Source organism: Populus euphratica, unplaced genomic scaffold (genome assembly GCF_000495115.2).
Source record: "Populus euphratica unplaced genomic scaffold, PopEup_1.0 scaffold78.1, whole genome shotgun sequence".
In the NCBI taxonomy this organism is placed as follows: Eukaryota; Viridiplantae; Streptophyta; class Magnoliopsida; order Malpighiales; family Salicaceae; genus Populus; species Populus euphratica.
The window spans coordinates 1,497,238-1,513,086 of record NW_011499867.1 but is presented as its reverse complement, the minus strand read 5'-3'; the positions used below and the strand labels follow the sequence as shown (position 1 = coordinate 1,513,086).

The 15,849-nt window shown below is 27.6% G+C and overlaps 1 protein-coding gene across 1 annotated transcript; it reads right to left on the bottom strand.

Moving 5' to 3' along the window:
• Positions 1-14,022: 14,022 nt before the first annotated feature.
• On the bottom strand, positions 14,023-14,959 carry LOC105126477 (cytochrome P450 78A7-like). The gene is made up of 2 exons (XM_011027345.1): positions 14,656-14,959; positions 14,023-14,231 (listed from the first exon to the last, which is right to left on the bottom strand). Exons 1-2 carry the CDS (start codon positions 14,957-14,959, stop codon positions 14,023-14,025), a joined length of 513 nt encoding a protein of 170 aa, XP_011025647.1.
• Between the last annotated feature and the right edge of the window lie 890 nt (positions 14,960-15,849).

Genomic DNA, 15,849 nt, shown 5'->3' with positions numbered 1-15,849 from the left:
TCCTTCATGCTCCTTGGATATTGGTTATTGTAATAATTCTATCTCACTCCTTTTCGGACAACAACCCTCACTACTTCTTTTCTTCTTTTTTTTTTTTAAAGAGGGAAGCGAAAGAAAGCGGCGCTGAAAAAAAACTGTTCCCTACACATCGCCCGGTGGGTGGAAATAGTGTTTTTACTATGTTGGCTTAAAAAAAAAAAAACTGATAGGTTAATAATTAAGAGTGAAGTTGTCCTTTTAATGTGACCATTTAGGCATTATAAAATTAAACGGGGACAAGATAAACATTTTGCTATCTTTTTGCACATTAAGATGATCTTACTGCCTTTATACGTAATAAATTATAAGGTTGCTATAGAGGGCTTTTTGTATTTTTATATAAAATTATACAGTACGATAATATATATATAAAATAAAAATAAAAATATTTGAAAGCATCTTGTTGCGCTTTTCTAGGTGGTGGAGTGTAGATAGTTGCATGAGATGGGGCTCAAATAGTTTTTTTTCTTTTCCTTCCTTTTATCTCATCTTTTCAGAAATTGATTTTTATTTTTTTCATTTATTTTAGTATCAAATATATTTTTTATTTTATTTTTTATTTTTTTATTTTTTATTTTATTTTAAATTATTTCATTGATTTTTTTCTTTAAAATTTAATCATTTTTATTTTTTATATTAAAATTAATTATTATTTTTTTCATTATTATTTTTTTAATTTTGTCCCTTAGCATTTATTTTTTTATTTTTATATCAATTTTCATCGGCATTCTTTTGATTTTTATTTATTTTGTTTTGAATCTTTTTTTAAAATGTTTTTTTATTTTATTTTACCCCTAAGCATTTGATTTTTTTAATTTTTATTTTAAATTTGATATTCATTCTTTTAATTATTATTTTTTATTTATTTTTTATCCCTTAATATTTGTTTCTTTTTATTTTTATATCGAATTTGATCCTTATTTTTTTATCAATTTTAGTTTTAATTTAATCCCTTGATATTTTATTTATACAAGGTTTGACTTTATGATAATTTTAAATTTATCTTTTATAGAGCTAATCTCAACTTCATGAAGTTATGAATTTCAAAGATCAACTTGAGTTGACTTTAATTTTTTTATGTTTTTTTTTAATTTTATCATTTTAATATTAAGTTAATGTTTTTTAAAAGTGTTTTTAATTTGAAAATACTTTAAAATAATTTTTTCATATTTTTTTTTGTTTTTGATATCAAAATCATTAAAATTATTATAAAAAATAATTTAATACTTCTCAAGTCAAACATATTTTTAAAAATACATAAATATAATTTTAAATACAAAAACAAGTAATGCAACAATCCAGTCAAGTCTTAAATAAGTTATTTTATTTTTATATATTTTTAGATAAAAGTAAGAGATGTAACTTAATTAGATAGGTCCATGTTTGCTTTTTAAAAATTATTAGTTTAAATATTACAAATCTCATAATCAATGAAAACTTACTTAATTGTTAATTTTAGGATTTTGAAAGATTAATTAAGGTGTATATAATCTAATTCTAATATCAACTATTACCAATAATAAAAAAAAATTACAATGTAAAAAATAATGAAGGAATTCAATAAATAAATCTGAATTGGGACAAAAAAATACCGCACATATAAATTAACTAAAACTTAAATATCAAACTTATATAATAAGCACAAGATTAAGCATAAAACTATGATATTTCAAATATAAACTTAATGTAAAAAATCTAAACAAGTAAATTAACACATGATAAGTTAAATTCCACACTTACATACCAAACACATGATTAAATGCAAAAATAAAATATTTCAAAAACAAACTTAATATAACATTCCAAACAAGTAACTTAAACATTAGCAATTAATAAGTTTATTCTAAGCTCTTTAGCCAAGAGCTCCTCCTAGAAAATGATGTTTTTATAAACATTTCTTCAATCAACATCTTTAAACTTATCAAGAGCTTTGATGTAAGAAGCATCAGACAGGCACATCATCAAGATTCTCCAACACATTCATACACTCATCAGCTTAATATGGATCGGACTAAGGGCTTGTAGTTTGATTGAGCATTTCTTTGCACCTCTTTGCTCTAGCTAAATCTCTTTCAGCTCGAGCACTGCAAGAAGACGCCAACTTTTCCAAACAAGAGTCGAACTTCTCATGCTTTGGATGTTTGCCTTCTGAACTCCCAGAGCAAGACTTTTCCCTTTCAGTGACATGAAGCCCTAGACTAGGAAATTCTTCCTCATTTTGACGTTAACTCTTCACTAGAGTCAAGGGGTAACTGAGTTGATGAATGACGATGGAGTCCAGTTTTCATAGAATTGTTAAATATTTGACCAAGCATCTTATAATTACAATAACCCTTTGATTTATTTTCAAATAAGTGGGTATTGTGCATTATGTCATTCACGCCATTCCTAGTTGCTTACAATGTGATAAGAGGATTTTGGCTAGAGAATATGCTACTTAATTGCAATGTCTAGTTGCCTTCTAACATACAACCATTAAAATAGCTTATAAGTAGAAAGTAGCATCAAATAGCTTCTGGCATTTCTAACAAGTACAGTGGAGCACTAGTATAACAAATTTATTTAATTTAAAGAATATTTAAAACTAGTTGAGATATTCACAAATTAATCTAGGTATTTATATTAATTAAAAAAATTTAATACAAAAGGATATAAAGTACCTACAAAATAAAATAAAAAAGGAAAATCTAAATTTATGCCAATACAAAATAAAATAAAAAAGGAAAATCTAACTGCCATCAAGGCTTCTAGAAATAAAACTATAAATTGACCAATGAACTATATTAACTTTATAGAGAAATAGATATTTCACCTAGCTCAAAAGTATGCCAGAAAGTGGAATAAATTGACCATTTATTCGTGTATTTATCTTTTTCTAAAATATCCAACTAAATAGGCATTTGAAATTTTTTCATCTATTCTTTGAATCAAACTGCAAAAAGATAATACATCATTTTCTTTCAAGAAAAACAAAAGAGAAAGTAAACAAAGAATTGAAATGTTTATCCGATGGTTATCTTTCATGTATATCTGGTTATCTTTCATGTACATGTACTCATTATAGGAGAATTGAAATGTTTATCCGATGGTTATCTTTCATGTATATCTGGTTATCTTTCATGTATATGTACTCATTATAGGATTTTAAATCCAAAAATTTGATGGTTTGATTGGAGTATAATTTTTAATTATTTTTTAAAAAATAACTTTTGAAATTTTTTGTAAGAACTTCAGTATGATTTAATAATTAAATAAAAAATATAATTTTTTATAATTATTATTTTGATCCAACATGATCTTGATCTAAACTTATACTTATTCCTATATATGTAATTTATTTAGAGAAGATTTTAATTTAATTATAATAGAATCATATCAAATTATTCAGAATCATGTGCGAGTATGAATAATAAATTTTTAAGATTAATAATAAATTTTTTAATTTATAAATTAAACAAAAATGTATTTTTTATTTATAAAATTCATCAAAAAAATAAAATTATAGTTTTATATAAAATAATTGATAAATTATATAACAGTATTTATTTAAGGGATTATTTAGGAGTATGGTTCTAGTTTTGTTTTAAATAATTTTTCATGTTAAAATATATGTTAATAATTTATAATTTTTTTAAAAAATCATTTTTAATATTAGTATATAAAATGAATATAAAAGCAATGAAATTATATTAATTTAAAATAAAAAAAAATATAAAAAATAAATGTTTTTAAACAGGCTTTTAAAACGACGATAAAAAAAGATGCAGCTGGTTTACAACTATCAGGATTCAAACTCACAACGCGTGTAAACGTCGCCATCATCACGCAGGGCGACAATTACTCCTCTTCTCAATCTGAACCTGTGGAAAAGCCGACAGATATTTGCCTGCAAGATTTTTGTTTGATTTCAACACGAAAGCATGCATGAGAGAGAGAGAGATATCATTCATGGCCGGACAGCATATAATTGCTATTTTCACATGGTTTTGTTCCTTCTTTGTCCCTGAGCTCGGCTGGTCTCTGTCACCATCTTAACCCTGACGTAAACCGTCGTCGTATACAGGCAGCTACCGGGCGTTTGCATGCATGCTTTCTAGGCCTTAAACCTAGGTTGTTTTCAGCACAGATAATGGCAGCAGCAGCAGCAGTGATAACTTCATGTGGAGTGTTCTGATGAGATCGTACGGCCATTGTTGACGAATCTTTGGTTCTTCGACGCTCTGACAAACATGTGTACGTTCAGCTAAAAGATCTTTTTTACTTGGTTCGTTTTCAACTATCCCAGTTTAGTCTTAAATGCTATTTCAACTATCCCAGTTTAGTCTTAAATGCGTTGTCTTCTATCCATTACAGAATACCACGGGTGTTTAGGAGCATTAAAAGCATGTAACTATATAAGAAATATTACAGATATATTATTATATTGAATTTTTTATTTTATTATTATTGTATATTGCTCTGTATAGTAAGAAATTTTTTCTGCCATTACCTATCAAGCAGATATATAAATTATTTTTTAAGAGTAATTATTAATTTTTATATATATATATATAAATTTATCAAGTTAACAATAAAATTTAAATTTAAATTTTAAATATTTTAAATTGAAAAAAATTAAAAATAAATTACACAATCAAAGTTGCATCCTTTCATATTTTGTGAAATAAAATTCATTTATAATCTAATCTGAATCAATATCTTCAACAAATTTTTGTTCAATAAAAATTATCATAAAATAAAAACTCATCTTTCATTCAATTGCTTGTTCAATAAAAATTATCATAAAATAAAATAAAAACTCGTCTTTCATTCAATTGTGAAACATAGTTTTAACATGCTTTATTACTAAAAATAATTGCTTTGTGATAGCGATAAAAATAGACAAAGTAAAAAAAAATGAATTAACTTGTCAATCAAATGATAATGTTGCGACTTATTTATTTTAATTAATCCCTGACATAATTCAGAAGTTGTAAATATATTCTAAAAACTCTTATGATGAATCACATCAATCTAATAATATTCTATCTTAAATCTCAAATAATACATCTCTTATTTATTGAAATCTTCAAGATAATTTTTTTAGTAAGCTAGCAAATAGGATCAACTTTCAATGATTTAAAGTTATTATTAGGTTTTAAAGTAGAGCTAAGTACAAGAAATTTTACTGTCACATTACTAAATATAAAATTTAATTATTCCAACTAAAAATTAAATATATAATAATAATAATATTGATAAACTGTCACTAATTTTTGTTATTAACATAAATAATTTGTAATCTTTTTATATGAATCATTCATATATGGTATGCTAATTTTATATTGTGTGCAAACAAATTACATATAAATAATGAGAAAATTAAATCTAATATCCCTTAAAATTCAAAGTATTGTTTTATTAATTAATAAAAAATAAAAAATAATTAAATCAATTTTTAAATTCACAAGTAGATTTTTTTTCAAGAAGATACTTTTTTTTATCTAATAAAAAATAGACTATTCATAACTAAAAAGATATTAGACATTGTATTGATAATTAAAACACTCATCATTGATGAGCAATTAAAAGTTTGATTGATAAAAATGTTCTTATCTTCATTAAAAAATGACTTAATTGAAAGATAATAAAAATAAAAATAACATATAATAAAACTAATTATACTACAATAAACTATGGAATAATTTAAGGGATGTTAAGGTTTATTTTTCAATAATTTCTTATTTAATAATTTAATAAAAAAATATAACTTATATCAAAAACCAATATATATATATATATAGACACACACACATATATATCACAAACACTTAATCAATTTGAGTACAAATAATTAATAACAATTATATAGAGAGTTTGTCACTTGAAACCAATGATTAAAAACTTTCTTTATCAGTTTCTTTCCAAATTCCACCCCAACTTCCAGCACCTAACCCTCCCGACATCCAAAACCCCCTTCCTACTAGTACAAGCAAGGGCCAAGTGACTAGAGAAGCTGTAAAAAAAAATATTAAGACCTGTAATACGCACGAGAGGATAATGCAACAAAAATAGAAGTCTCACTAGAAAAGGAGGATGAAAAAAAAGAAATTAGTTGATGTTGTTAAAAAAAAGGAAGGGTTGTTACACTGTGCTATTAGGCTAATCAAAATATATAAGAGGTGGAGATGGCTCAGCAACCCAGCCTATTACCTTAAGTCTGTTATAATGGAACATTGTGTCGTCGAGCTACTCAAAACATATTAGAGGTAGAGGTGGCTTAGCAACCCATCATATTGCCATGATTATTTTTTAGTTAATTTTTTTATCGGTTTATTCGATTTATCAGATTTTTTAAACACCCCAAGGAGAACTCACTTAGTGTTGCAGTAAGTGAAGGTGAAGTTGAGGGAAACGATCAGACATTTCTCACAGTTGAAGACCTGGCCAACTATTCTCTATAGTGTGGTTGTCCTGGAGTTACATGCTGCTATTACTAGAGGGAAGCTTGTGGTGCTAGGCTTGTTTACAGATGTTGCGCTGGTGAGAATAAAAATGACAAGGTAAAGGTCTGTTGCGATTTAAGGTTAGTGGTTTTTGGTGTTGTTGAGATTAGTACAGTTGCTTTAATGTAGGACTATTAGATGTTCACATAGTGGAAGAGCTATTCAAGCTGGTGTAGCTATAGGATGAAGGCATAAACAATGACAATGGTGATCGAGTGTTGCCCAACTGCTGCTACTTCCCCCTTTGTTTTTGTTTTTATAGGTCTTCCCTAGTCTTTCTTTCCTATGTTGTTGCTTATGCTATTATTGAAAGACAGACAATGGTGATGGAGGGTTGTCCGACTTCTGCTTCCCTTCTGTTTTTGATTTTTCATGTCTTGCCTAGTCTTTCTTCCCTATGTTGTTGCTTATGCTATTATTGAAAGACAAAGATAATGGTGATAGAGGGTTACATGACTGCTGCTTCCCTCTTTATTTCTGTTTTTCCACATCTTCTCTAGTTTTTCTTTCATGTGTTGTTACTTATGCTATTATTAAAAGATGAAGATGAAGACAAAAACGATGAAGTCAATAATGATGAAGGTTTGAATAGAAGAGATAGACAAAGGTGGGGAAGGCAGAACAAATGTGTTTTCTCTTGTTAGATGGGGAAAGAGAAAGCCAGGAAACTGGGGAGAGAAGTGTTGGCCACCAGATGAGAGAGGGGAAGAGAACAGTAAAGGTGTTCTTCTTCTTTTTGTTTGCTTACAGTTGAGAAGAGAAGATGGAAACATGGTCAATGTTTTTTTCTTGTTCTAGGGAGAGTAAGAGCAGGGAGGATGAAGAAGGAAAAGCCTAAAAGGGAGGAGGCAATGATTAAGGAGGATTTTGGTTCCTCCCCCCCCCCCCGGTTTTTTTTTTTGTTTTAGAAGTCTCTCTTGATTTTTGTCATTTTATCCTCTTTTTTTTAGGTTTTTTTGTAGTCTTCTTATGGGGTTTCTTCCAATCGTCCTCTTATTCTACATACATTAAGCTTTATATTTATAATACAAGAATCTCATCGCTTGCAAGAAATAAAATCTTAATCAAACTCATGTTTTTTTTTTTGAAGTTTGAGTTTGATTAAAAATTTAATTTAAAAGCAGACAATTATCATTATCTTGAAGATAAGGATAAAATGACAAAAGCATATTGTAGTTCCTATTTTTATACAAGCTAACAAATCATATTTTTCATTGAAATAAATCTTTGATATTTTAATTTTACATTTTAAACCTCATAAAATTAAATTAAAAACTAATGAGTCAAAATTGGGTTACAACAATTAGTATTCATCATTGCTTAATTTATCCTCATACTCATGAATAAAATGACACCGTTAAGTGTCGTGATTGATATATTTTCAAAATTAGCCCCGTCTTTTAGGCCAATATAGTGTACCATTATGATTTTGAAAATATGCTTTTGAATCATTGGTATATCTTAATAATTGCATGTCTACTCTTGTTCTCCAAAATAATTTTTTGTTTGAGTGTTTGTTTCATCGTACTCCTAATTATAATTTTCTCTAAACTTTTAAATGTCTTTGTTTTTTCTTTTTGCATCCATATCATACTTATAAATTGGATTTTAGTTCTTCTACATATATGTTTTTAGGATATAGCTCTTCCTATCTTGGTTATAGCTGTGTTGATTTAACATCTCATCTTATTTATGTCTTTTATCATGATTCCTTTTATGAAAATATCTTTTATTTTGCAAATTCTGAATAAATAACACATTCACCAATACCCTTAACACAATCTAGACACCTCTTACCTTTGAATCCTTCCCAACTCTTTCAACCTACCTCTTTGCAAACTTACCTAAACAACACACCTATTCAGCTGGTCTATAGATTTGTATAGACCTCTCATCGTATCCTTTCAAGAAACTTTCAGATACAAGCATTTTTTCTTCGTTCCTAGCTGCTCGTCAACATCACATGGTCCTTTATCCTAGACAACATTGTCCATAACAACTACAACAACCTTTGCCATCTTTTTCAGTCGGGTAGTTTCTCTTCCTACTTATGAGCCACTTGTTTTTAATGATGATAAAAGGTATGAGGTGTGGCATAATGCTATGTGCAAGGAAATTTAGGCCTTACGCATTAACAGAACTTGTATCTTGGTGTTGTTTCACCTTTTGATAAATGTTGTTAGTAGTTAATGGGTGTATATAATTAAATGAAAAGTTAATGGCAACATTGACTGGTATAAGGCGCCTCTAGTTACTAAAGGTTTCATTTAGCAAAAATGTATTAATCACTTTGAAACCTATAGTCCTGTTATCAAAAAAGCGACCGTCAGATTGGTCTTTTCCATTATGATTTTGTGTGATTGGAAAATTCATCAATTTGATATCCACAATACCTTTTTTAATGGTGTTCTTGATGAAGAGGTCTACATGAAACAACCTTTAGCTTTTGTTGATTATGCTTTCCCCTCTCATGTGTGTAGCATAAGTCTTTATATAGTTAGATGGAATATTAATGTAACGATTAAACAATGATAATAACAAATGTCAAGGTTAGAGGTTCCACTAATGGTATATCAAACAAGTATAGTATAAACTCTTATTATTGAATTGGAAACCACACACAAAGGAGGTTCCAATCAGATTATATATTGTTAACATGATTACATTAGTCATCTTATTCAATTAATGCTAATACTTGTAAATCTCGTCAAGCATTCATGATTATAACTTATGTTAACAATAAATCAAGTTCCTTTCATAGCTCAGGTGTCGGTTATACCATACATTATGGGCTATGAAAGTGCCAAGCATTTGTTGTACCAAGTGTTATACAACATAAATCAAGATTAGTCATTTAACAAGCAAAGTATTAAAGAGTGAACAAGATAACAAATATAAAACATGTTAGTATCAAACATTAAAGTCCATATTAAGTTTACATTATACTTATTCTTACACCATTAGTGTAACCTTTTCACCTTGACATAATTAACTTAGCTAGACATAATGAAAGAAAGCAAAATAGATAAACAAAATAAGAACATAAAAGTTAACTAAGTAAAGGAAAGGAAATGAAAGGCATAAACTTAATATTAATGAAAACAAAGCATAAAAAATACAAAGAGAGAAAGGAAGAGCATGATCTTGATCTGAACACCAAGATGCCTAAATGCATGGCAAATGTCTCCTTTTATAGGCCAAAATTGGGAACTATTGATTTGATGACTAATTGATAAGTGGGTGGCCAACTTTTGACTTGGTGACAATCTTTATCTTCTCTTGTCTGCCCAAAACGTCATTGATAACGTCCAAATTGGAGCCAGTTGTAAACATGAAAGTTGTAGGCAATTGTCTCAGCTTTCTTGTGTAAAAACTTCAGCTCATTTGGACTTCTAGAACTCTAGATATGGCCAAAATACCGAACAGTGCTCGGGCTGGAAGACAGATTCGGGCTTCTTTGTTGTTGCTACAATTTGGACTTGATAATGGCCTTTTTAGATCTTGGGCTCCATATGAAAGTTGTAGGCCTATGTCTTACCTTTCCATCCATATAAATTGGACCTAAATCTGAGATCTGTAGCTCTAGATATGACCCAATTACCGAACAGTGTTCCGGTTTGGATTGCTCCGACATCTCTTTTCTAAGTTTGGCCTGCATTAAAAATAGACATTTACCATAAATTATAGGTATCTTATATTATTAGATACATTATTATAAAACATATTTTAGTTAAGGAGTTATTGATATTTGAAGTGCAAAATGATGATATAAAACCATGATAAAAATGTACTTTTAAGTACTAATCATTTGGTACACTAGTCTGAATGAGTTCCTGATATCTATTGGTTTTAGTACCTCTAAGGTGGATACCTCATTATTTATCTTCTCTGTTGGTGCTAATATTTGTTATCTTCTTGTCTATATTGATTATATTTTGCTTACGGGTAGCAACTCTTTTTTACTTCAATGCTTCATACAGCTATTGAGCTTAGAATTTAAGTTTCGCGACTTGGATAATGTTCATTACTTTTTGGGTATTAAGATTTAGTCTACCGGTACGAGTCTTATGCTCTGACAACATAAATATACACTTGACATCCTCACTCAAGCTTGCATGTTATCTTGCAAACTTGTTGATACTTCTATCTCTACATCTAAAGCTACTATAACACCAAATCATTTGTTTTCTGATGCTACACACTTTCGTCATATTATAGGTGCTCTTTAATATCTTACTTTTACAAGATTTGATATTTGTTTTTCTATTAACAAAATTTGTCAGTTTATGCATGCTCTTACAGATTTTTATTGGATTACATTAAATGCATCTTATGTTATCTTAAGGGTACAACAAAATATGGATTACATATTACTCATAGTTCTTCCTTTGCACTCTATGACTTTACAAATACAGATTGGACATGTAGTATTAATGATAGAAAATCTATGGGTGGTTATCTTGTGTTTTTTGGTCAAATATCAATTTCATGGAAATTGGGTAAACAATGTATAATTGCTCACTCTTCTACTGAAGCTAAGTACAAAACCTTAGCTGATGACACTGCTAAGGTTATCTGGCTTTAGCATTTCTTAACAAATCTTCATATTTTGTATATTTCTACTCTTATCATTTGATGTAATAACCTTGTGCCGCATATGTATCTACGAATCCTATTTTCCATGCTCGCACAAAATATGTTGAAGTTGATTATCATTTTGTCTGCAATAGAGATGCGAAGAAGAAAATTCAGATTTGTTTTATTTCCTTCCATAATCAACTTGCATATGTCTTTACTAAGTCACTTTCTACTATCTCATTTACTACTTTTCATTTCAAGTTTCGGGTTGATCCTCCACTCTCAGCTTAGGGGGTATATTATAAAATGTATCTATGTGGAAAATATTATAGATATAATTTTATATTATAATTTCCACTATTACTATTATATATTTCCCTATATACAGGGATGAACATTTTTTGTATGGTCTGGTTTTGGGCCAAAATAAATAATTAAACTGAAATTACTTTTTTCAAGTTTTTTTAAATGAATGGAATTGAAAACTGGTTCGAACTAACCATGTTCGGTTTAGTTTTTTTTCCTTCCAACTGTATTTAAACCAAAATTATTTCAATTAAGTTTTTTTCTTGGTTTTTTTCATTAACCATAATTTTTCAAGAATTCTATTTTCATATTATTTTTGTTTTCTTCTAGGTATTTTCATTGGTCATATGTTTCAAGGATTCTATTTTCATCTTATTTTTATTTTCACAACCTTGTGTTTATTTTCTTTGAAATCTTGACTTTTTCAACAAGCCATAAAAACAAAACAAAAAATTCAAAAGATATCTATTATTAAAATATAAAATTATTAAAATATTATTATTTAAATAAAAAGAAATGAATGACTGATAATTTACATATATTCTCACTATCTATTAGTGCTAAACTTGATTTCAAATTATTATATTAACAATATCAACATCAAGAAGAGCATAGGAAAACTTTTTATTAATTTAATATAATAATTTTTTTTGGTTATATATGCGTAAAAAAATCTATAATAATTACAGGATTATATAAAAAAATAAAAAGAAGATGGATAAAAAAATTAAAAGCAAAAGTAAATAAAGGTGTGTCCATCATAGAAGGATTGAAACAATTAAAAGCAAAAGTGAAGAGGGGCGATGCGCGCCTTTTATAAAAAGTATATGAAGTAGAAGCTTAACAATTAAGGAGCATAAAAAAAATCAAATAGGAAAGTTGTAAAGAGCCAAAAGAGAAGAGAGATGCAGAGACGTAAGGGTGGGGGCTACTGTTTTTATTTTTAGGGAATGCCAATTTAGATCTGGGATTTAAAAAATATTTTATTTATATATTTTTTAAATATTGAATGGGTTCATTTCAGTTCGGTTGAATTAATTTTAAAAATTGAAAATTGAAAATTGAAAATTAAAATTATACCAAACTAGAATTTTTTTTATATTTTAAATCATTTAATTTAATTTTTGTTAGTTATTTTTTTTATTTTTTCAATTTAATTAGTTATTCGATAATTTTTGTAACCCCAACCTACACATGCAATCTCCACCATATTGCCATCGGAAAAGTTAACAGGCTAGGTTGAAAGAACGTACAACATGTAGAACAAATTGCCATCGGAAAGAAATTGCAAGAATCACTTGGTTAAATAAAATATTGCATGTATGAATTGCAATTCTTTATCCTTTTAAACAATTGTCATTATAATTCTTATGGTGAAATTTCTTAGGCCATACAAACAACATTGTTTGTATGATCTTAGGATAAAGATATCATTTGACCAAATACATCAAGAATATTGAATTTCAAAATAATTACATTAATATTATAATTCTTACAAATCCTTACTTTTAAGATTTATTTTTTAACATACATATAGCAAATGTTATGAATAAAGTTTTTACTACAGCACCTGGGAAAAGAAAACTCTAGCGTTCATGAATATAATGAAGGATCCATACAATAGAACTCTCAGTAAAAGGACGAGAAGAAATAAATAAACATATATTTATGAAAGCTTAAAGATAATTATTCTTGGGACAACAGGAAATAATTGAAAGTTTGAGATGACCATATTTATATTCCGAGTAGCTGTGTTTTTAAATATTTTTTATTTTAAATATATTAAAATAATATTTTTTTAAATTATAAAATTTATAATATATCAAGACGATTTAAAATTATAAAATTTAAAATAAAATATTTTTTAATAACACTTTTGCACCGCAGCAAAAACAAACAGTATCATAATATCAGCTATCCATTAACATTTTGAATAAATTCAAACTAACCAATTATTAATTGTCATCAAACTATAAAAAACTGGAAAAGTTATTTCATAATTTAAAGAAGATGAATGGTATGGGTTATTTATAAAATAAAATGAAATAAAAAGCAACTGTCTGTAACTAGTCATGTATATAGACAAGAAAGTTAAAATCCTTAAGGAATAAAAAAAAGTACTCTTTGAATTTTAGCTAATTATAGGGGGGGAAACACAACTATTAATAATTACCTTGGGAAAAAAAGCAAAGAGCAAAAAGAAAAAATGAGATAAAATTATTGAAAAGGGTTTAAAAGGAGTAATTAAAATCCAATAGAAAAAAATAAAACAAGAAGGGCATTAAAATCCCGAAAACATTAAAACCTAGGCTAATTATAAAAAAGAAAATACAAGTTAAAATAATTAACTATATCAGAGAAAAAATAAAAATAAAAACTAAAGGTATTAAAATTCTTTATAAAAAGAAATCGTATAAAAGACAACATCAAATAATTAACTATATACAGAAAAAAAATATAAATAAAAATTAAAGGTACTGGAATTCTTTAAAAGAATAAAGCAAAAATGGTATAAAATTCTATTTAGTAAGCATGCAAGTTGGTCTCTTTTGGATTGCCTTTTGGTCCGAAACCAAAAACCCAAGACTATTTTAATATGCCTTAACGTTTCAATTTAACACCTTACATTCAGATCACCACCTCTGCCCTCTACATCAGCTTCTATGAAGCTCTCTGGCTTGAACTCGAGCGGGTCTTCCCACGCATACGGGTTATGTGTGATGGCCCACATGGTGACCATGGCAGTGGTGTCCGCGGAGATGTCCATTCCGTTGCTGAGCTCGGCCATGACCCCCTCAGTTAACAGAGCAGTTGTATCCGTACCTTTAACATCGTGGCTGCATGTTAGGGGTTGATTATTTTTTAAAATTTTTTATTTAAAAATATATTAAAATATTATTTATAAAATTATTTTTTTTCAATTTCATTTTTATTCAACTTTTTAATTTGTAAGATTTATTCCTTATTATTTTAATAAACTTGAGAAAATAAAATATTAATTAATTATTTTCCAGTTTATTTTCAATAACATAACCAAACACTGGAAAGTGTTTTCCAGTTCATTTTCCATAACACTACCAAACATCAAAAAATACTTTACTTTTCAGGAATTTATTTTTCCTGCAATTCACTTTCCCGGAATTTACTTTTCCTGGAATTTACTTTTCAAAAAGAAATAATTTTCCTGCAAACAAACGGAGCCTAAAACTATTTTAATATGCCTTAATGTTTCAATCCAGCACCTTACATCCCAAATCACTACCTCTAACCTCCACATCAGCTTCTATGAAGCTCTCTGGCTTGAACTCGAGCGGGTCTTCCCATGCATACGGGTCATGTGTGATGGCCCACATGTTGACCATCGCAGTGGTGTCCGCGGGGATGTCCATTTTGTTGCTGAGCTGGACTTCCGAGCTGCACCACCTGGCCCAGGATAACATTGGGCCCGGTGGGTGGACCCTGAGAGCCTCTTTCACGACAGCCTGGAAATAAGGTAGTTTTGATACTTCAGCGTCTATCAACTCAGACAAGTTCCTGTCTTTCACAGCCATGTCAAGTTTCCTGTTTTTTAAAATTATTTTCTAAATTAATACATTAAAATAATTAAAAATATTAAAAATATATTAACTTAAAAAAATTTAAATTTTTTTGAAAATGTTTCTTAAATGCATTGCCAAACATTCTTGAGAAGCGTTTTGTGAACCTCAAGGTGCAAGACCAACTCAACCATGACCCCTTAGTTAACAAAGCAGGTGTATTTTTATCTCTAAGAGCATTTTCAATAAAAAAATATTATATTGAAATACTATATTGAAGAGTAAAAAAAAAAGACTTTTTGAACCGTGTAAATATAGTTTTTTGAATTATGTACATTTCAATGGTAAAAAGCTATATAGAAAAGTCATTTATATTTTAATATATTTCATGTTAAATTAATTTTAATATAATTATATAACTAATTTAGATATTTTATATATAATATAATTATGATGTTATTAATTATATAATTAATATGAGTAATTTATAAAAGTAATATAAAATTAATGAAGTAATATGAAAATTAAAAAATATAATTTAAAATTAAATTTAAAATTTATTTTTATGAATATTTTTAATTTTATGTTTTATATGTTATTGTTAAAAATTTAATTTTTTAAAAGTAAATTCAAATTCAAACTTTGAAAAAATGACCGCCAACATTTTAAATTTTAAAATTTAAAATTTTGAAAAAATAATCGCCAACATTAAATTTTCAAATTTCAAATTTTGAAAAAATTACCGCCAGCATTCTAAGATTTTACAATTCGAAAAAATAGTCCATCTATAAATATTCTCATATATCTTAACATTTTTTCTCATCATTTTCTTCTCTCCAATCTTTGTTATATTTCATTAAAATTCATCATGAATCATTCTAATTTTAATTTTTATGATGCTTTTG

Coding starts and splice junctions, on each gene's coding strand:
- LOC105126477 (XM_011027345.1), bottom strand. CDS start 14,959: ATGGCTGTGAAAGACAGGAACTTGTCTGAGTTGATAGACGCTGAAGTA. Junction 14,232..14,655: donor TAGAGGTAGTGATTTGGGAT/GTAAGGTGCTGG, acceptor ACGATGTTAAAG/GTACGGATACAACTGCTCTG.